We start from the raw sequence: 22,423 nt of genomic DNA, 5'->3' as shown, positions 1-22,423 counted from the left end.
GCGCGGGGCGCGGCCGGACCTGGACCACGCTCCTGCTAGGTGAGCAGACCCAGCGCGCGGGCGCCACCGGACGCGGAACTTTGAGGCACGGGCCCCCTTCTCCCTCCCTTCCCGCTTCCGCGCCGCGGAGCCCCGCGGGCCGGTCCCTGCCAGTTTGCAGCCCTCTCCGACTTTTCCCGGGACGTCCTTTCCTCCTCCTCCCCTCCCCCTGGTTCAGTCTGCCTCCTTCGCTCTTGATCTCTGTATTAAAAAAAAAAAAAAAAAATGGCCCCGCGATCAACAGCTGCCCGGCCTGGCGGAGAACTGGCAGGTCTGTGCTAACGAGACTTGGGCGCTGCTGATTGGCGCGGACCGTTATCTCGGCCCCTGCCCAGGAGGATGGTTGTCTTTAGAGGGTGGAAGTGATTCTGTAGAGCTGAAAGCAGAAACTCGTTCCTTGTCCCAGAAAGTTGCTAAACTTATGATTAAATTTTAGCGTGCTTTTTCCTGGGCTGCGGACGCCGTCGTTGACACTTTGTGAATCCCCCTCGGCCGCTCACTTTCCAGGATGTGTTGTGTTTGGGGGCGCCCGAGCCCAATCCTTCTGTCTGAGCTGGGGAATCTTAGGCGGGGAGGCTCCTTTGGTCTCTCGCCGCCGCTGCCGGGCACCAGATGGAAAACGTGTAGCGCTGTGCTTAAAAAAAAAAAAAAAAAAAAAAAAAAAAAAAGCCAAGTGGAAGTGTTCACAGGTTGTAGACCGACTTCAGGTTCCCTTTGTTTCCCGATTCACATCGGATAAGGCACGTTATAGCAGTTCAGATAATAGGCCTAATTTTTCTAAGTCACTGTAAAATGCTGTAACATTTCCTTTCCTGTATAATGCTATGAATGGGCATGGCTACTGAATCGTTTAACTTTTGGCAATTTATTCCTTGTTACTCTTTCAGATTCCCTTAGTGACCCAAAAAGAATTTGGTGTGCAAATAGGCCGAGGAATAGGACAAGGCAAAATCGGCTTCCCTGGAGACCACAGCCACCACTGAAAGCCATTAATCGTAAAAAGCCAGAGTCATACCTGTGTGTGTTAATAGGCTCAGAAAGATTGGTGCTATTATTGGGGTACACTTTGTTTTCTTTTGCAGATTAAAGATTAAAGCCTAAAGCTTAGAAAAACTCAGTGTTTTCAGTAGTGATCTCAAAAAGTCTGGCTGGTTGCAGGTTAGATCAGTTCACCTTGGGGAGGCAGCATGGTACAATGGATGAAACAGAGACTCTAGATTCAGTTCACAGTGGTTAAGTTTAGCTCAAGTTTCAAGGTATTTCCTTTGTGAGCCTTTTCTTCCCTATAACATCAACTGGTCTACTTACCCCAGGGGCACTTTCCTTGGGGTAGATCTAACCGGAACAGGCCTGGGTAATAAATGCATGGGAAGGCACTTGATATCTTTAACAATGTCTTGTTGCTGTTACAAAAGCCAATGTTTAATACTGATTGAAATCTGGTAACAAAATGAAGTTGCATATTTCTTGAATGACTAGTAAAAACATTAACCATTATATGGTAAAATATAAAATGACTTTTTTTAAAAAGATTGATTTATGTGTACAAGAGCTGAGGTATATAGGCCAGAGATGCAGTGGGGGAGAGAATTCACTAGAGACAGAGTGGGAGAACAGGCAGATCTGAAATACACTGCTGAGGGGAGCAGCAGTACAGACAGGAGCTGCCTGCTGTGCCATGTAAGTCACCTCCCTGGCCTGGCTGGGGATTGAACTCCTGTTGCAGTGGCTGTGGATTTCTTCATAGTGCTGAGACTTAACTCCTTGGGCTACCAGGGAGACCCTACAATGACATTTCTTCAAAGAGGTTGCAGTAAGAAATCATAAGAGTATTGTAATATCTGTTGCTATTATATGTGTATTTCCTTTTCTGCTAATTATGTTTCCTGTGACTCTTTCCTTATGTTTGGTGGCTTATATTTGGATTTAGTGATGCATGTACCTAAATACAGATTTGTATTAATTTGATATTGTGTGGCACTTGATTTATTTGACTCACTCCTCTGGGCCCTGAATGGACGGTCAGTGAAGGAGCTGTTCTTGCACTGTTCCATGTACACTTTAGACACTGGCCATCCCATATATGGAGGTTGGATGATCAGACCAAGGTTTGGAGAATTTCTGCCATTGATAACCATCTGCATGAGACAATGGATGCTTGAAGAGCTTGAGGATGGCTCGGCAGAATCACTGGCATGAATGAGTGAGGGCTGAGTTGATATTTTGCAATTTTTTAGTATGGACTTTGTTATGACAAAAGTTGCTTCATGGGGTTTAGAAACACATTTTTACAACTTGAGGTGCCTTGATGAAAGATTTGATGACAGATTTTTAAGAGTTAGAAACTGACGAGGGGTCCAGTTTTTCTCCTGGTCATGTGTATTAAGCCCTGTGAAGAGGAACTTACTACCTACTAGGGTGGGACTTTCCGCTCTGGTGGGGTTAACCATTGTCCAAGTCAATAAATTTATTTGACAACAGTTATAAGAAAGGGTTCTTGATGTTTATTTTTAGAATTTTCAGTGCAGTAGCTCTCTGTATGAGCCAGAGGAAGCAATAACTCAGTAAGAAGGACCATGACAATGTTTCTCAAATTTTTAAAATGACAACCCATACAGTAAACAGAATAGTTTATGTAAGCCTGCCCACACTTCTGAAAATGTGGTCCAGTACATTTGTGTATGTGTTTGCCACCTACTTATGCACATCATGCCCTGGCAGGAAACACACTTAATAAGTGGTATGTTTTCAGAGGGGTGAGCAGATTTAAGGAATCCACAGAGGATATTGAAGCAGCCAGGGGTTGTTAACGGAAAGCTGAAGGGAAGAACTTTTTCAGGAGAGGAACCCAGGAGAGCTGTGCTGTAGGAGCAAGATCATCCAAGAAGAATGACCTGAACACTTAACCCACGCTGGCATTGCTCACTGACCAGCTAGCTGGAAATCCCGAGGCAAGGGACCCAAATGAATCCTGTGGGGTCAGCCTCTGTGGGTGTAGCGTGCAAGACTCCTGTCAAGTTAGACAAGAGCAGAATGCTTGATTGTCCTGGGACAATTCTGATGTGCTTTGCACCCCAGGGACTGATCAGTAGAACCCCTTGTTAGTAAGATTGGAGCCTTGGGTGTATACTCACCTTCCTTAAAGCCCAAAATCAAGTGTGCAGTTTGACCCACCCTTTTCTGTCAATAAAAAGGCAAGCACCCTGCATCAAGCCATATCCTGCACCCTACTGCCTGCTCCATGACTCCTGTTTCTTTCTTTATCACTGTGGTATTCCCCTGGAACTAGAAACAGGGCAGAGGAAGGAGGAGAACAGATTTGGAAAGACAATGGAGTCTAATCGGTACATATGTGCATATACTTACTGCAGACAAAAGTGCTTTGTACCAGTACTTAGCCTGTACCTATCTTATCTACTACACTTGAACTGCCTGGTCTGTCCTTTGAAAAAGGTGTTTATTAAACTTTGATTTCATGATCTAATATGACCCACAGCTTCAGGAGAACTGTTCAGATTCAGCTCCTGTTAAACTAGCTGACTTTGTGTGTGTGTGACCCTCAGAGTCTGTGAACATGGGGCACCGGACTCCATCTCATTTTGGCTGTGTACTAGATTCATGGATGCTAAAAACCCTTATAACCAAATCACACACCAGAGCAATTAAACCAGAATTGGGGGGTGAGGGGTGGGAGGTGGTGGTAGTGCAGAGGAAAAGCATCTGCAGTTCTGTGATGTTCTGCCTCTCGTTAGAAGCATACTATGGAACATCACTGCACTGACGTCGCCATGTGACACACGTGCCGCCCTGGAACTAAGTAAATATCCTCCTCCCCCTTTTCAAATGAGAACACAAGAGTCCAGTTTGCCAAAGTCCAGTTTTCCTAATCTCTTGTTTCCCCAAAACTGGGGTTGCCAGTTGTCATTTATCATGTGATATTGTTGGTGGGGAGATGACGTCCTGAAGGAACTCCACAAACACAGGTTTTATGGTTCCTACTCTCACCGCAGACCAGAGAGATCCGAGACATCAAGAACACCAAAATCCCACCGTGTCATCGTTGAAGGGAGGATTACTGGGGACCGAGGGTGGAGGTGGAGTTAAGCGGCCAAACTTGGTATATAGCCAGACATGTGGGCCTGGCGGGGGGGGGGCTTGTTTTTTTTTTTTTTGCCAGCTCTCAGTGTGCTATTGGGGTCCTAGCTCAGCAGAACCAGTAGGATGCATTCACCAATTTATTTCTCTCTGAGTTACTCCTTTCTTTATTTTCCCCTTTTTATAAATAAACCCTTTACTACCCTTTTTTTGTATGCCTGCAGGTGAGTCCTTATACGCCCCCTTTTTAGCCCGCAGGTGAGGACCCACAGGCTGTTTTGTCCTGATTTCTATAACTGGCTGCAAGAAGAAAGACAGGAGGCAGAAAGGCTAAACAAGTAGTGTTTATTGCTCCCGGGCAGCAGCTGAGACTGAGCTCCCTAGGGTGGGTCTGCAGCTACTGCCCCTATATGGTCACACTCAACAACACAGGCTAACCCATTTCACCTTAGGGTTGCTCTGTGACAATATAACTGTGATTTTAGAGTAACATGTTTCCTCTACATACTATGTCCCTTATCTAAAGAGGGAAGACAAAGATAGCTGGGAGGGCACTGTGTTTCAGGGAAAAATAGAAGGGGTGCTGTGCTTTGTGGGAGCGAAGAAGATACTAGTTAAACCTGTCTGGTGAGGGACTAGAACTTAAGATGCCTTGGTCAGAACAAACACAGTGAAAGTATGTACCCTGGATATGAAAAGGATGCTAAAGACCACTCTTTGTTCCATTTACATCTGGCAGCAGTGACTCATTTCCACTACCTGCCTGCATCCTGTGGTCACTGGCTGCACATCTGCTTTCTGCTATTTCTTTACTGGTGGGGCTTCTCCCTACAGTGTCTTGGCTGGCAGAATTCTTTGGGGGAACTGTCCTATGCATTGTTGAATATTTAGTGCCACCCCTGGCCTCTGTGTTAGATGTCAATAGCACCTCCCCAGTTGTGAGAACCTGAGTCTCCAGATGTTGGCAGATGCCTTCTGAGAAGCAAAATTGGCACATTTAGAACCATTGCTTTTATTCCCTAACTTCCGAGAGAGCCTGGAAACTCATTGTCGGATAAGCCCAGAGCTCTGGCTTTTCTTTTTGTATTGGAAGTGCCTGACTTTGACGCCCAGTGTCCATTTCAAAGAGGACCAGTGACACTTTGCCCAGCTGTCACACAACTCATAAAGGTGGCGCCTCCTCCCTCCCTTCCACTTCCCCCTACACATTGACCTCACAGTGTGGCCCCAGATGTGCTTGTAGGTAATAATCCTCTATTTGTCAAAGTCTCTTTATGGGTAAAGAGTATTTTGCAACTGTACCAAGAACCATAAGCACCTCTACAGTGGTTATGGATAGACAAAACTTGCACATAACACTCTTAAATGGGAAACACATGTAACTTCATTGGGTAGAAGAACGAGGATATAGGCAAAGGGTTGACTGAGTTGGGAGTGGAATGGGCAGTGTGATGTGTGTGGAGATGTACAGGCATCTTAATAGGCTTGCCTTTGAATGCTGTTTCCACACTTAAAGCTTGAATCCCTTTGTATTTCTGAGTTTTGATTGCCTCATCTTAAAAATGAGATAATAAATGCTTTACCTGATGGTGGTACAGAATAAACCATACTTGGTAAATGAGAATAATTCTTGGAGAAGCATGGGGCACACATAGTGCCAGACATGGTTTTAAGTAATCCAGATTAGTTCATTTATCTTAAACTTATTTCACTGCTAAGTCATCCTCACCGTGGCACGGTGATTGCCATACCCATTTTCCCAGATGGGAGGTTTGAGGTATATGCGTTAGGGACCTTGCCTGTGATCACCCCAAGTATCCCCAGGATTCCAGCTGAGGCATTGTGGCCCCAGAATTCCTGCTCTTTTTTTTTGGGATTGGCACAGCAAGAGAAGAACTGAAGCCCCAGGATCCAATTCTGAGAAATCCTAATACTGAGTGCTTAGTGTGAGCTTTCTTATTTCTTCCTTCTTCAGGAGAAATAAGGAAAAGAGGAATCATAGATAGACATACAAGAATAAGAAGTGGGGCAAGAATATTAGGAGTGGTGTAAGGGACAAGAAAAACAGAAACGGGGCCCTCCCTGGTGGCACAAGAGGTTAAAGCACAGCACTATGAAGCTGTCTACAGCCACTGCAGTCTGCAGCCACTGCAGCACGAGTTCAATCCCTGGGCCCAGAAGGTGACCTGCATGGCACAGCAGACCTCTCTCCTGTTTCACCTGCTGTTCCCCTCAGCGTATTTTCAGTCCATCTGCCTGTTCTGCTCCCCACTCTGTCTCTGGTGAATCCTCTCACCCCAGCTGACCTCTGGCCTGTATCCCAGTTCCTGTATGCATAAGTAAATAAATCTTTAAGAGAAAAAAGAAAAACAAACAGGCACAGGGACTAGTGGCCATCTTGAGTGGCAGTATTTTCAGACAGACACTTAGACACGGCTGAGCGCTGCTCTGAGGTGTGTTCACACATGGCTGCCCAGAAGACACCTTTCCCTGGAAAGCCAGTGAATAGGATGGAAGTTTGGGATTTTAAAGTTTCCTTCAATGTTTACAATCATTTTCCCCCCTAAAGTAGACTTAAAATTGACTCTATGGATGTTTAGATTCTCTAGAGAACCTAAATCACCCAAATATAGTTTATTAATTAAGGTACAATTAATAAATTTGATACTCATAAGGCTAAAAATAGGGAACCAATTGATGCAGTTAATTTGTATAAATACAAGGATATATTAGTAACTCAGGATTGATTTTTGCTCTATAAGAGGCAGCAGTACTGAAAACAGGTACAACTTTATTATATACATATTTGTATTTAGATATTACTAAAATTATAATTGTTCTTATATGCTTGCTTTACACACAGTCTATTAGATTGTGTTAATGTTTCTTAAAGTTTATGTTAGTGAGCTGTTTACATCTTTGTGCTGACTATGAACCTATGTGTATATGTGCAGATCTATGCACGTGGGGTAGCTTTAGACTTCATTTATATGTTTAGTCCTGAATTCTTATTTTGCTAGCTCATCTTCTGCCAACTAGAGTTTTACCCAAACCATTGAAACGTTACCCTTCAGGGGAAAGTGTTTTCTTTAACGATCTATTCTAATGATTATTAGTTATCAAAGTTAGTAAAGCTTGTATCTGTTTCTAGGTCAGGACTGTTATGCTTCAGTTCAATCCCATTAAAGGCATTCTTGTTTCAGAGAAAAGATCAGTTCTCCTTAGGTGACTTTTCATTATTCAAGACTCTTTGAGTAGGAATTCATTTAAGAAGTGGAAGTATTAGTTTTCAAAATATATAAACGTACTTGTAACTTTTATTTTTGTTATAACACTATTCTTTGTTTTCTAAGCATTATTACTACACATCTGTTTATCCTGATCATTTGAATTAACAGTACATATAGCTTCATGTTTGCCTGGGCTGGCCTCGTTCTTCAAGTCTGACGCCCTTGTCCAGAGTAACTGGAATCAGGTGTTTTTACTGCACACATCACCGGTGCCTTGGTGGCATTTTGTAATTTTAATTTTTTACGTAGCGATCATGAACATGGTAGCATATTCACCCAAATTGCTCAGTTAAGTATTGAAGTACTGTGTGATTCATGTACTGACCAAAGATGAAAGTGATTTTATTTTCTAGTTTATAGTAGCATCAACCATGTCTGGCACAGTTTATAAAACAGTGCACTATTTACTTTTGAAAACTTGTTTTCTTGACAATTTTAATTTGGGAAGATTGGTATAATTGAGAAAAGTGTGACTTTATTCATATTTTTATACCAATTTAAATTTGCCTAAAGTGCGACTGTTCTGTACTGCATTTCCCCCTTTTTTTTTAAATTTTTTAACAGCATTCACTTGCTCTTTGAATGTCACACCTCTGAATCTTTTTCTTCTCATTTGTATAGTGACCATTAAGTGATCATTAAGCAGTTATATATATAACTGGAGTAGTGCTACTGTTTTCTACTACATCTAAAAGATAATTTTTAGGCCCTCTCTGGTGGTGCAGCAGGTTAAAGCACAGCACTAAGAAGCTAAAGCCACTTCAGCATGAGTTCGGTCCCCGCCGCTCTGGAGGTGATCCACATGGCATGGCAGACCTCTCCTGGTTAGCCCGCTGCTCCCCTCAGCAGTGTACTTTGTCAGTCGGCCTGTTCTGCCCCTCAGTCTGTCTCTGGTGAAGCCTCTCACCACCCCTGCACCTCTGGCCTGTACCCCAGTTCTGTATGCATAAATTAAGAAATCTTTAAAAAAAAAAAAAGATAATTTTTAAAGGCCTTATTTTTTACTCTGTTCTCATCTCCCAGATATATCATAAACATCTAGAACTTAAAGTTTATCTCCTGGAATGTACAAGTCAGGAAACTGAAGTTGGTCAGGTGAACGGCCCACCCTGATTCCTGAATTCCTGGGTGAAGTTAGGTCTCATGGCATGTGAAGCATCTAGCCAGCTGTAGAATAATGTCTGTTGTGGCAGCTGTCAGAGATGCATTAGTGGGAAGATGGCTTCATGTAGTCCAAGACCTGAGAACTCTTCTAGAAAGAGTACTACATTTGGCTTTTGCTCATTTGTAGAATCAGTCACTGCCATCGGTATATCCTTATGGTCAACCTGTCAGAATCTATAAATTCTGAGTTGCTTTTGACTGGTTGGTTGCTATTGGTATAAAACAGAGTAAATTAGAGTAAACCCTGTGGCACAGGGTTGAAGAAATGGCGCTATCAAGTTGTGGCCAACCAGTGCACATGAGTTCAACCCCCAGCCAGGGAGGTGACCCACATGGCAGGGAGGTGACTTCTCCTGTCTGGTCTGCTGCTCCTCAGCAGTGTATTTCAATAGATCTGCCTCTTCTTCTCCCCACTGTCTCTGGTGAACCCTCTCACCCACCACATCTCTGGCCTACACTCCAGTTCTTGCATATATACTTAAATAAAATATTACCAAAAGTAGAGTAAAATAGCGAAACAGTATCAAAGTTTTCTTAACCCTTTCAAGGATAAGTAAGATGTGATGTCTAAGAGCAGTTTGCAATCCAGGGAGAATCCACAATCTTAATGTTGTGAACCGACATTATGGTTGTTAACTGACATTATGGTGGGTCTGAGTATACAACGTGTAGTGTGGGTCTTTGTTTCCTTTGTTGAGGAGGTGTAGCTTTTATTATTGTGTCCAATAGATTGACTAACGTTTTGTAGTTTGATCATGTTTGCTTAGAAGTATTTAATGATATTATTGTGATAAGTATTTAGGTATTTGTTCTTAAAACACTGAAAAACAGTGCCTCCTTTTTCGGATCTGTGCTTCATGACTAAGCTTCCAGTCAGAAGGATGGCAGTAGACTCTTCTCTAGGTTTTGGTCCTAGTCATATGGCTTTGGATCGCGTGGGGATAATGAGCCATATTTGCCTCGGAAGGACTCCAGGGTCTTTTTGCTTTTTGGTGAATGTGTTCTGCATGTTGCAACTGAGAAAAAGAAATTAAGCCTTATTGTTATATTAGTTTTTAATTTTTTTCTTAACTGTTGTAAAGTGCCATTTTTCTCAATGCCCGCTATATGGTGAACATTTAGATTTACTGAAGTCACCTTACAGTCATCATCACATAGGCCACTGTGAATCCTAGATCTCAGCAGCAGAGGTAGTTTCTTTAAGTCCTACTGAAGTTTAAAGCAGTCCTGCTTTTCACCTTGAAAAGCATACATATTGCTACATATTGAGTTCACTCATATTTCCTGTTCACAAAGTTAAACAAATTTAAACCTACCAAGGCTTTAGTTTGGGAACAGGGAGGTCAAAATAAAAACAGAAAATACCCATGAAGGCACCTTCAAGAGTGTGAAGACTGAAGTGTTAGTTGTAATAGCCATAGCTGTGCGAGGTTATTGAGTACTAGGAATAGAGATAACCAAGGTAAATTCCCTATTTGACATTTGCTGAAAATAAGACTCAGGCTGCATGTTGTGTAAGTCATAGAAAACTCATTAAAAATGACTTACTAGGAAAGTAAAAAAGATTATGATTTTTAATTTTAATTCTTTCCCTTTTTTAACCATTATTTTCTGCTGTCAGGATTTTCTTGATTCTCTTGAGAGTAGCTTTTAAATTTACATCTTTTTTTTTCCTAATAAAGCTTGTTTAAAATGCAAATTTCCAAGTTTTGAGTGATCTGTTGACCCAGGATCTCTGGGAATGGAGGTGCAGGAATGCACTCCTCAGTGGTTCCTCCTGGATTAGTATTAACAATACTTGCAACCCCCAATGCCAGACTTAATGACAGTCACGGTTTCTGATGTGCTGTCAGTGTTAGGACATTGCCCTTAGATGTGTTCTTCAGAATCTCAGGGGTCTTGTTAAAATGTGGATTTGGAGTCAAGGAGTCTGGGATGGGACTGGAGGGTTTGCATTTCTAACATGCACCCAAACAACCTGGGAAGGGGAAGAGAAAGAAAGGAAGGTGAGAGGTGGGCTGGGGCTGGAGGTGCCATTGCTTGTGGAGAATAAATGCAGTTGGGGGCATTCCTGGTGGAGCAGAACAGTGGGGAACAGTTCCCTCTCCCATTTCTTTCTCCTCTCCTCCTTGCAGACAACCAGGACAGGACAGGTGCAGTGGTAAGAGCAGGGGCATCTTCCCTCTTTCCCAGGACTGACAGTGCTGGGTCAGTCAGGTGGGGAAGAACACTGGTAGTGGCTGGCCCTGGAGTTGCGACTGGAGGGAGGGAGAGGGCATCACCTCAGGAGTAGAAGTGAGACTGGTCAGACTGGGAAATGCCCCTAAACTTGCAGAAAGAGTTCCTGGTCCTGTGTCCCTGCCACTTCCTCTTGGCTCCTTCCATGGAGACGTCTGCTCCTGCCCTGGGGAGAGAAACCCAGAAATCTGGAGGCTGAGGCAGTTGGCTGCTTGCAGAGGAGGGGTCTAAAATAAGGTCTCTCTCTGGAGAAAAAAAAAAAAGATTTTTGCAAAACGAATCTATTATATATGCACGAGTGGATTTATCCATCTATCATAGTATATTGACTTTGCTTTATTGTGTCGATGTCATTTAGGTTCATTTTATTCCCTACCTTAGTTATATCAAACTGTACATGTTAATTCAGCAGACATTTGAGCTGGGCTCTATGCTCAGCTTCCTGCTAAAGTCCAGTCAGACATTGTTTCTGCCTTCAGAGTTTTACTTGGTTTTGTTTTAACACGATTTGAACAACAGAAGACTACTTTTCGGTGAAGAGGGTGTTCAGATTTCATAAGACTGAAAATTGATATCATTGTGGCATATAATCTGCCACAATTTTTTAATCAGAAAGTGGAAACAGTGCCCTAGTTCAGTCTCAGTCGTGGTTGTTATATGTGTTTCCAGAAAAACAGGAAGAGCCTTGCAAAAATTCTCAGCCTATGCAGGATTCCAGTCCTTTGAATTAGATTACAAAGCAAACTATTCGGTGGACACCTTTTTCTTATAGATAATGTTTGGGATTTTGGACATAAGTTTTTCATATGTTCTTGAGGAGGAAGGAATAGAAAACCTTAAGGAGGCATCAGAAGGCTAAAACCTGACTCTCACAGGGACCTGGGGGTAGAGGGGATTAACATGACCCATTAACATTAGCCCAGCTGTTGAAATCAGATCTTTAGGTGCCAGTGGCTTATCACTGGCACAAGACCGAAGCAGGTATCAGACTGCTGCTGGAGCATCTGGAGCTCATGTGGAGATTGGGCCCATTGTGGAATCTTTGGGCCCTTTTGAATTCTGCATAGTTATCCAAAATCAACAGCAAACAGGCTACCCCACAGAGAGTGGGCCCCTCCTACAGAGAAATCTATATCTATGCAGGCTTTTTCTGTCCCTTTCCTAAGAAATCTGCTCTTTTAAATAGAACTAATGTGTTTGTCTCATGGGAAGACTCACCTGGGAAACACCTCATGCTGCTGAAAGGGGAGCTCTTGTGAAACCTTTCCCAGGGTGAACCCAAGGACCCCCACACTCCAGACCCACTAATTCAAAAAATGACATCATCCTGATATTGAAAATAACGTTATATGTACTTCACTGCCTTCAAATGCTGAAAAATACCACATGTGTAAAATGGAAAAAGTGGATTATCAATTTTGGTCCTCCCAAAAAAATATAGTCAGGATTGATAAACATTGGAATAAATCTAGAGAAAAATTACTAATAATCTTTTCTACTGTAGGCAAGGAAAGTTCTTTATGAGTGCCTTCAGGAATTTTTTTTCATTTTTATCTTTGGATTTAAATTATAATCATGTAGTGTCTGCTTCACTGGGGCTTTCATTTCATTTTCAGATGACATATGTGTATATATAAATAATGTATTTCAATTTTGAGTAAGTTAAAACCAGGACAGTTTTTATATGAAATTTATTAGTGTCTATAAATGTACTGTATTAGCAGATGATGTAATAGCAGCTTTTTTCTTTTACTGTTAAAATTACAAACCAAAAAGAGGAGGAGTTGACACTTTGGAGACCTAAGTCTTTGTTCCACCCTCTCCCTCTGCCTCAGGCCAGGCACTGCCGGTGAGGACTTAGCTAGAGATTCTGCCTCCAAGGTCTGTTTCTCTGCCTGTTGGGTTTCTCTGAGGTTCGCTGGCCTCAGTTTGTCATATCTGTACTGAGGAAATATAGGTACCTACCCTACTGGATAATCGTGAGGCTTTATTGAGTTAGTTCAAGGTAGAGTAACTTAAAAAGTGCCTGCTGTATAATATGAATTCAAATGTTAGCTGTTTTATTAGTTATTATTATTAAATTGAAGTGAACAAAGATATCAAAACGCTGGGCAGGTTGTGAATTGACCCTGGAGACTATGAAAGAATGCCATTTGAATGCCAAGAACTCCAGGGATTTTCCTGTCTAGTGCTGTGGAGACTGAGTTAAAGGTATTAAAGTTAGCCACAAAAAGCTACTTTGCACCTTTCATCCTACTTCTGAGAAATTGTAGTGTTCTGAGGAAATAGAGGAATGACAATCTTTAGAAATCCCATTTATCACTCCAGAATTGTGGAGATCAAAGGCTAATTTAAATGCATTGCTGTTTAAATCAGCAGAAGACAGGATGCCCTTTTCCTTTTAGTGTTAAATTCTAGAAGTTTACTGTTATTGTCAACTGTAAAGAAGAAATGGTAAAAATATAAAATAGAAACAAAATTATCTTTTAAATATTATCTAGAATGGAGAATTGAAGATGATAAGCCAAAAAACTATGGAAACTAATAATTTAGTAAATGAGCCCAAAATAAATACATCACAAAATAAATACACTTCAAAAATGAGTGAAGTATAATGAAGAAGTGATTTCATGGATTTTAAGCAGCAAAACATATGATACTCCTAGGAAAGGCTTAATAAAAGGTAATAAGTTTATTAACTCTACTGATAGGATTTTTTATCAAGGGCAATTGAAAAACAAGTTGAATAATTAAAGGTAAAATGCCATGTTATGGATGTGGACATGGAAATTGTAAACATATAGATCCTTTCCAAATTAATTTACAAATGAAATTCCAACTGCAATCTCAAAGGTATTACCAAAGAAAGTGTAGCACTAGTCTTCAGTATAAAGGTGCCATTTGTGTCCAGAGAGAGATTCATTCAGAGCATTGTTGTTAGATTATTGAGAAAATAAAACTCAATATTTATTATGGTGAAATAAAGTCTTCAAAGTCAGAAACCAGACAAGGAAGGAAATGGTTGATTTGTCAATAAGAAAAAAAAAAGAGTAAAAAATTTAAAAGTCAAGGTACCATTTCAAAACATTTGACAAACTTAGATAAATATTTGCAATGTTGAAGATCTACCTAGAAATGATAATGCTTTGTTTTTTATAGCCATCAGTATTAACTTTAGTGATATTGAAAAGTATCAGTACTTTTTAAAGAATGAGGAAATAAGATCTGAGCTGTTTTTGTTTGTTTGTTTCTCAGAATATCATCATGGTTTGATTCCTTAGGAGTTATTTAATCAGAAGCCTGCAATAGGATGAGTATTGTGATATGAGAAACTTGAATGGTATTTTCAGGTTGTCTTCATATGTATTTTGTACTTTGGACAGAAAGCAAGTCATGAAGTCTCAAATTGACTTTATGACTAGCCTGCCTTTTCTCATACCTTTTCTCCTTTCACTCTGTCATCTTTTCCTTTCATCTTTATTGGTTTCCTTTTAAATTTGTTTAAAAATAGTAAAGGGTATCATAAACATCCAGATACTGCAGCAGAGCGAGAAGGTGATAGTTCCCATTCTTCTGGCTCTAGGTCTTTTCTCTGAGGCCACCCTGTTGCTTTTCTAAATTACCATTGGTTCTATTCTTCTTCCAGTTGATTTATTTGTGGGGTCTCCATCTGAGGGTTCCTTGTACATCTTTAAACAATTAATAGAACCTCTGATGTTTGTTTAATGAGTCAGTGAATGAAAAGTATAAGTATAGACCTAATGCATTATAATCCAGTTTATTGGTATTTTAAGCACAATCCTGAAGCTTCTTTCAAGTCAATATATTTTCCCCACTTCCTAAAAGTCCAACATTTAGACATCACAAAATTTACCAAGCTTATCTTTGTAATGCTGTTCTGTAAAGAGGACATATTTTGTTGTCAAATTAATAACTTCAGTTTCTTGTTTTTTCTAGCTGCCTTTGCAGCAGTGTTGCACTGGTAAGATTGTTTTTCTGTTATGCATATTTAATGTAGTTATTTATAACTTAACAAGACTGGTTTATGTATATATGTTCATGCGCATGTATGTAGATATGCATGTATGCATGCTTGTACATATTTACATATACACATATATAAAGGAATACTTTCAGTGTGATAAGGATGTATATATTATTACAATTCAACACAATATCTGAAAAAGTAGCTTAATGGATAAATCAGGGTCAGAATAATGTGATTTTTTTAATTAAGGAAAGAGATTCATTATTAAAGAGGCTATATTTGAGACTACCTCGTTTAGCATTAATATAATGTTCATGTTGAGAGGAAGATTAATTTTTTTAATCTTCTCTATAGAGAGAGAGAGATGAATTTCATTAGATACTTCTGAATGGTAACTCTGACATTTATAATGTAATTTATAATTTTATTGTACTTGGTTTAATATATTTTTATTCTAGGTTCATTCTAATTTTAAACTCTAATTTGAATGTTTTTTCTTATAAAGATACCTTTTAGAAACATAAGACGTACTAGGTAGACAAACAGATATGGATACATTATGCTTGAGTTCAATTACAAAATTACCTGCAAATTTTCTTTTGAAAGTATTACTGTGTGTTAGTTTCAACACTGTTGCTTTGTTGCTCTTTTGTTTGCAGGAGTCATATAACACACCTATTTGAAAATGATCGTCATTTCTCTCACCTCTCGACACTGGAAAGAGAGATGGCTTTTCGTACAGAAATGGTTAGTTTTTGTGTGGTATTTTACTGTAGTATTTTAGAATCTGAAAACTTGAAATTTTTTGTTATGGGATTTTTAGAGTTGTTCCAAAGTAGAGAGAATAGACAGCTTTCCCTCTCCCCACCTCCCTCCCACATGCCATCTCTTTCTAAAGGAAACCTCAGACATCATAACATTTCTTCTGTAAATATTTTCATCTGTTTCTCAAAAGAAAGATTTAGTGTACACCAGTTGCTTAACATCATCAGCTATCTACCAGAGCTTAAGGTGATCTGATGCTGTTTATTATTATTACAGTATGTGTGTTGTACGTTTGTGTCAGGATCCAAACAATGTCTAATCATTGTGTTTAGTTGATGTGTCTTTTAATAATAAATTCTCCTTCCCATTTTTGTGGTTTTGTTTTCCTGGCACTTATTTGTTGCAGAATCACATCATTTGTTCTGTAGATTTACTCATGTAATTCATGTTGATTTTATATTCCATTGTCCTAAATTTCTGGAAAATTGATAGATCAGCTGCAGATTTGATTTTTTTTTTCTCCTGGGAGAAATACCTCATAAGTGATGCTCTGCTCTTGTACAATGTCAAAAGATTGTTATCTGTGCTGTACAGATTTATCAATGGCTTTGTCATGTTCATTTCTTTCCAACAGCCTCCTTCGGTTATTTTCTTAGGACTGCCAAATGGTGATGACTAGTCTCTTATTTTTTTATGCACTTATTAACTATAATTCTGTAAAAATAAACTTTCCACTATCCTTTTTGGTCTCTCTGAGGTACACTTCAGACAGAAAAGATAAGGAAAGAAATAACAAAAAGTGAACAATCTTCTGTTCACCACTTTTCAGAAAAATGAGTTAGTTCCCCTCATCCTTTAGTGCTCGCTCATTGGAGTTCCTTCTTTTGAGTGTCATTGTGATCTGATGGATCTTAATCTTTAGAAAACTTCTCTGTGTAGCGGGTGAGAGCCCTTATGGCTGGCTCTCAGTCCTCTTGACATGGACCTCATGGGTATTCTAGTTTCCTTACTTTGTTTCTACAAGCCATTTCCTCTCCATGGAATCATGCGTTATTCCAAGAGCCCCTTCTTTTTTTGTTTTATAATTAAGATAGCTACATGACTCCAAAATCAAACCTATGTTTGAAGCTATTTTGAGCTTTTTTTTTTCTTTTTTTCCAGTTAAGGCAAGGCCATATAAAATATGTAGTGTTTTGGCAAACTAAGAATTTTTATGATCAGAAATCTGTGAAATGAATTGCGGCCGTTACTTGCTCTATTGCTTTATTTTTTAAGAACAGTGTATTTTAAATTTTTTAAAGTTAACAAAAGGCATAGGAAACATGCACTTTTTAATTATAAATCATAACTTGACTTTGACTTTTCAGGGACTCTATTACTCTTATTTCAAGACCATTGTGGAAGCACCCTCATTTTTTAATGGAGTGTGGATGATTATGAATGATAAGCTGACTGAATATCCTCTTGTTATTAACACATTAAAAAGATTCAATCTTTACCCTGAGGTAAGTTACTTCTGTAGCTGTGATTTTGCACATCTTTAAAGAAGTGTTATCTGCATTTAGTACTGATTCTAATTTAAGATACAGTTCAATACATTACACTTTATTTTTTAAAAAGAAAATATTTTTTCTTGGAAAAATATGGGGAAAAGTATTATTTTTGGAGGAACTTTGACAGATTCCATGAGAACTCTTATTATGACTATTTGGTTTAGAAAGTATATAACCTTCCTAGATTTAAAGTATGCTTTTAGGGACTATCGCAGGAGGACATCATTATTTTTACATGTCATTTGCCAAACATTCTTTTCATTATCTGGGGTTCCTCATTTAACAGAATGGGGTGGGGATGGGGGGAAGTGGGTTTATCTAGGACACAAAAAAACAGTGAAATTTATTTTACCCTGTTGCTCTTTCTTTAACGTCCCTGCCTTCAGTGGACACATTCCTGAGTATTTCCGGGCTAAGCCTAGATGTGATTTCCATAATGACATCTTCCCCTGTTCAGCACACTTCCCCAGTGTTCTTCCTTCTTAGCAAGCTAACGCTGCCAGACAGCTGTGCCTGATAGCAGGGCGAGGGCTGACTTGGTCTCTGTGGTTTTCCAAGTCCTGGCTCAGCCCCAGCACCGAGCAGGCTGTCAGTCATTTCCCATTGAGTAAGAGGAGGAGTTGAACTTCCAGATCAGTGAGTTAGCCCATTGATTAATGAGGAGACAGAGATGGAGGAGTTAGAGATGAATAATGAGTCACCAAAGTCTAGTGTTTCCTTAGTAAGGTACTGCTGATTTGTGACCTTTCTATAACCATATACACATTTACTTTTACAGAAATGGAATCGTATAGGAAAAATGGGATCACAAAGCATGTATTTTTTTTTCCTAAGTGTTTTTTATCCTTAAGAATATAACTGTCTCTTTACCACATAATTTCTAGTGGCTGAATGTACAGAATACCATTGCTTGTTTAGTTCTCTTAGGAAAATTCTGTTTTTTTTTTCCCTCAACTTTTGCACATCACAAAGCTGCAATTAGTCTCGTTGAAACTAAATCTTTACATAAATCCTTATTTTTTTAAACTGTAAATTTGTTGATGTGGAACAATTTAGTTTGGTAAATTTTATTTTGGCACATACTGTCAAAAGTGCTTTCCAGAGAGGCTATGCTAAGTGGAATTCCCACTAGCAGTGCTTGTTTACTTCATCCTTGCTAATTTGATAGACACAGAAATTAGAGTTATATATTTCACTTCTTGTTCTTTGTGTGTGTATTTCATTCAATGCTGTATATTAAGGATGCATTCTCACTTTAAAGAATGATTGCTTCTTCATGTCCTTTGTCTATATTTCTGTAGAAGTCTTGTAAGAACTCCTTTGTTATATATAGGATGTCAGAGTTATGCTGGATGGACAAAACATTTTCCCTAGCTTTTTGTTTGCCTTGTAGCTTTATCTATGAGGTGTATAAATTTTTCTATATAGAAATACACCTATGAGAGTTTTAATACATGATTTTGTTTATTCATATATCTAAAAATGTTTGGTTTTTTTAAATAATATAAGTATATTTTTGATATCTACATTTTTTTAAAAGACCTATTTACTTATACGTACAGAACTGGGGTACAGGCCAGAGGTATGATGGGTGAAAGGATACACCAGAGACAGAGTGGGGAGCAGAACAGACAGACATACTGAAATACAATGCGGAGAGCAGTGGGCAAGAGAGGAGAGATCTGCCACGCCATGTATGTCACCTCTTGGTCGGAGATTGAACTCGTGCTGCAGTGGCTATGATAGCTTCATAGTGCTGCATCCTAACCCTTTGTGCCACCAGGGAGGGCCCAATATCTATATTTTTAATTAATCTAGAAATTCTTTTGATGTATAATTTGGGGTAGGAAGCTAACATAGTGATCTTTTGTGTTACCTCTTTGATGAGTGGTCCGTCTCCTCCCCATGATTTGAGGTAGCTTTCTTTATTATATTCAACATGATTGTACATATGTGCCTCTGTTTTTGAACTTTGTGTTAAGTGTTGCCTTATTTGGGGTCTTGGAAAACTAGCTTTGAGTCGGACTTTGCATGTAGAAGTGTTTGAAGAGAGATGGGTGAGGCAGGAGGAGGAGTGGAGCTATGATACCCTCAACAAAGGCCCCACCCCATCCCTAGTAGCTCTGGAACTGGCATGGCCTTGCAGTTTTTCCACACTGGGACAAGGGCTGCTGGCCTTTACACCCCTCCCCTCTGACTAGTCAAATGCTGAGTAAGGTTACCCAGGGTGTGACTTTGAGTAAATTTAGTCTCTTTAGCAAAGGGTAGTTTTACAAGAAGACTGAGAAGCTTAGACACCAGCCCTCCTAGCTGGTGGGGAAATGAATATCTTGGCCCGGAAGTGGGGTCTGGGTGATACTCCAGTGCCCGACCCTACTTACTATGCTCTGTCTGACTCTTCTTGGGCCAGTGCCACACTATTTATTATGAATAACCAATTTTAATTTTTATAAGCACATCCTCCCAGTTGTCTCCTTTTGGTTGTGTGAACACTTTTGATTTTATGTTTAGCAAGAGGAGAATTTACATCTTGAAGATTAGGTCTATTCATGAAGACATAGTATTTTTCTGTTTTTTTTTTTAATCTTCTTTTATGTGCCTAATAGAGCTTTATAGAAAACTATAAAGTAATAGTTTTTGAAAACATGTATTTTACATGTTCCTTGAATTTCATTCTTATCCTTGGGTAAATGATCCAAGACTGACTAGTGAAGAGTGTGTGGAGGGGATTGTAATACTCAATTCACTAGGCCTAAAAGTTCCCGAGTTGGGCTGTACAAGAAAGGGAAATTTGATAATTAGCAAAATAGCTCAAAAATATTCTAGTAATGAAACCATTGAGGATATACCTTTTCTTACAGTATGTCCATTTCAAAACCAGGTCATTTTAGCCAGCTGGTACCGAATTTATACCAAAATAATGGACTTAATCGGCATTCAAACCAAGATATGTTGGACAGTTACCAGAGGTGAAGGACTCAGTCCTATTGAAAGCTGTGAAGGCAAGTGTGTTTCTGCGATAATATCTAGTTATCTATTGTACCATTAAGTCTTATTCCAAACTTACAGTATAAGTAATACCCGCTATGCATATGGATTCTCAGGTCAGGAATTTGGGCAGACCATAGCAGGGTTGGTTTGTTTCCATGATGTCAGAGGCCTCTGTTTCTAAGACTCAAAAGACTAGGAAGTCTAGAATTATCTGGCTGCTACTAATTTAGATTCTGTGTCCTGTACTACGGTGATTGCAGAGCTGGATGCCGCTGGGACTGTCAGCCTGTGAGTGCCCTTTCCACACAACATGGCCTTTTGTCTAGCATGGTCCTTAGGGGAGTCAGTCCCATTAAAGGCAGCTCCTGAATCCAAACTGGAAACTGAGTGTCCTATGTGACCTAGCTTTGAAAGTCACATACTTTGGCTTCTGGTATACTCTTATTAGTCATCACAAACCCAGCTACACTCTAAAGCTGGGCGTAAAACCCGTATCTCCACAGGCGAAGTCAGTGAATGCGTATCCCTGTTTTAAAACCACCACAGCTCCCCTCTTCTCCTCTATCTTTTCAGTAGGGTCATTTAGTTATTTAATATATCTGGTAATCATTTTCAAAATAAGCACATTTAATATAAATTGCTAGCACTATCAATTGATTTATAGTTGGATTATGTGTTTTGTTTATTTTAAAGGATTGGGAGATCCTGCTTGCTTTTATGTTGCTGTAATTTTTATTTTAAATGGACTAATGATGGCATTATTCTTCATATATGGCACATATTTAAGGTAAGACTGTTAAGATTTTTATATGTGTTTACAATGATGTATATTATAATGAATAATCATAGAGTTCATTTTTATAGTGACACTTTTTTTAAAAAGATTTATTTATTTATGTAAACAGAACTGGGTTACAGGCCAGAGGTGCAGGGGCGGTGAGAGGACTCACCAAAGTCAGAGTGGGGAGCAAAATAGGCAGGTTGATGAAGGACATTGCTAAGGGGAGCAGCAGGCAGGTTAAGAGAGGTCAGCTGTGCCATGTGGGTCACCTCAGGGGCCGGGGATAGAACTCTCAGTGAAGCAGCTGCCACTAGCTTGCAGTGCTGTGTCCTAATCCATTGCACCACCAGGGAGGGCCTGTGACACTATTTTTAGTATATCTGCTTATAGATAAAAAATTACTGCCCATTTGGATGGTTTCACCATGGTAGCCAGAAACTAACTATAGAAAGTTAGATAAAGCATGATGGAGGTAATTAATAAATCCTAAATATTTGGAGGCATTTGAACATAAGCAATATATATTGTTTATATAAAATACAAAAGAAAAGACTACTAACTGTCAAATAGTGTTAATGTCTCTTTGCTAATATTAAAATGGAAATATATTTTATGCAATTGTTTAATATTTAACTACTTCATAGCTGAATAATCTTAAAACTTAAAGATTGACAAATTTTCTAAAGGTTTTTATATTTCTTCCCCTTTTTTTTGACAATTTATCACCTTTTTACCTGTAGAACTATTTTACTATGAGACTAACTTTAGGATTTAAGAAGTTTCTTCTTTTTCTTCTTCTTCTTCTTCTTCTTCTTCTTCTTCTTTTTAACTAATTACTGATTCTTTGTAGAAGTATGAGCACAAATGTATGATTTCCAGTTTGGAATAGTGGGCTTGAATCCATTATCTCATTATCTTCTTTGTTTTGAAGTGTGACATTTTCATTTGAGTACCTCAGAACTCTGCGAGGTTAGTTCCAATCTCAGATTCATTTGAATCTGTAACAGTTACTAGATAAATATTTATCAAATGAAGGAACTATTAGAGGATCAATTTAAAATATACTTGCATGCAGCTTTATGATATTTTTATGCTAATATTTCTAACTTAGTTTTTAAGAAAGTTTTTTGTACTGTTTACTATGAGAGAGTTTGAAATGAAAATGTATGATTAAAAGATGATTGAAAAGTTTGTTTTTGAAATAAGACAGAAATAACAACCGAAAGTATATGATAATCCAAAGAGGACTGAGACAGCAAGGCCAGTAAACCTTGCGTCCTGTCATTCCCAGGCAAAGGTAAAAGATCTGTTTTTTTTTGCTGAGGACTTCCTATCTTAGGGCTAAATTCACCACTTACATTAAGTAAGAAAAAAAAAAACCTGTAGCATCTGTCTTTATGCTGAATTTCTAATTTAAAATCATGCTACTTTTTTTTTTAATAATATAATAGTTTATTCTTACATCATTTTGTGACTTTTTCCATCTCATTTGTAATCCCCATGGGCTTCCCACCACCAA

General features: G+C 39.1%; 1 protein-coding gene across 1 annotated transcript in view; it reads left to right on the top strand.

Moving 5' to 3' along the window:
* Positions 1–5: 5 nt before the first annotated feature.
* DPY19L1 (dpy-19-like 1 (C. elegans)) overlaps positions 6–22,423 on the top strand; it is a gene marked incomplete at its 5' end in the record, with an annotated part of 77,029 nt that continues 54,611 nt past the window's right edge. The window contains 6 exons of the mRNA XM_012720757.1: positions 6–39; positions 14,784–14,808; positions 15,474–15,561; positions 16,947–17,084; positions 20,014–20,134; positions 20,817–20,910. Of these exons, the coding sequence (XP_012576211.1) occupies positions 6–39; positions 14,784–14,808; positions 15,474–15,561; positions 16,947–17,084; positions 20,014–20,134; positions 20,817–20,910 (500 nt within the window). The remainder of the gene's footprint in view (positions 40–14,783; positions 14,809–15,473; positions 15,562–16,946; positions 17,085–20,013; positions 20,135–20,816; positions 20,911–22,423) is intronic.

The sequence above is a fragment of the Condylura cristata genome, unplaced genomic scaffold, assembly GCF_000260355.1.
Source record: "Condylura cristata isolate star-nosed mole 26May11 unplaced genomic scaffold, ConCri1.0 scaffold00005, whole genome shotgun sequence".
Lineage (NCBI taxonomy): Eukaryota > Metazoa > Chordata > Mammalia > Eulipotyphla > Talpidae > Condylura > Condylura cristata.
Note: the sequence above shows the minus strand (reverse complement) of the source record. Positions and strands in the feature narration are given on the sequence as shown.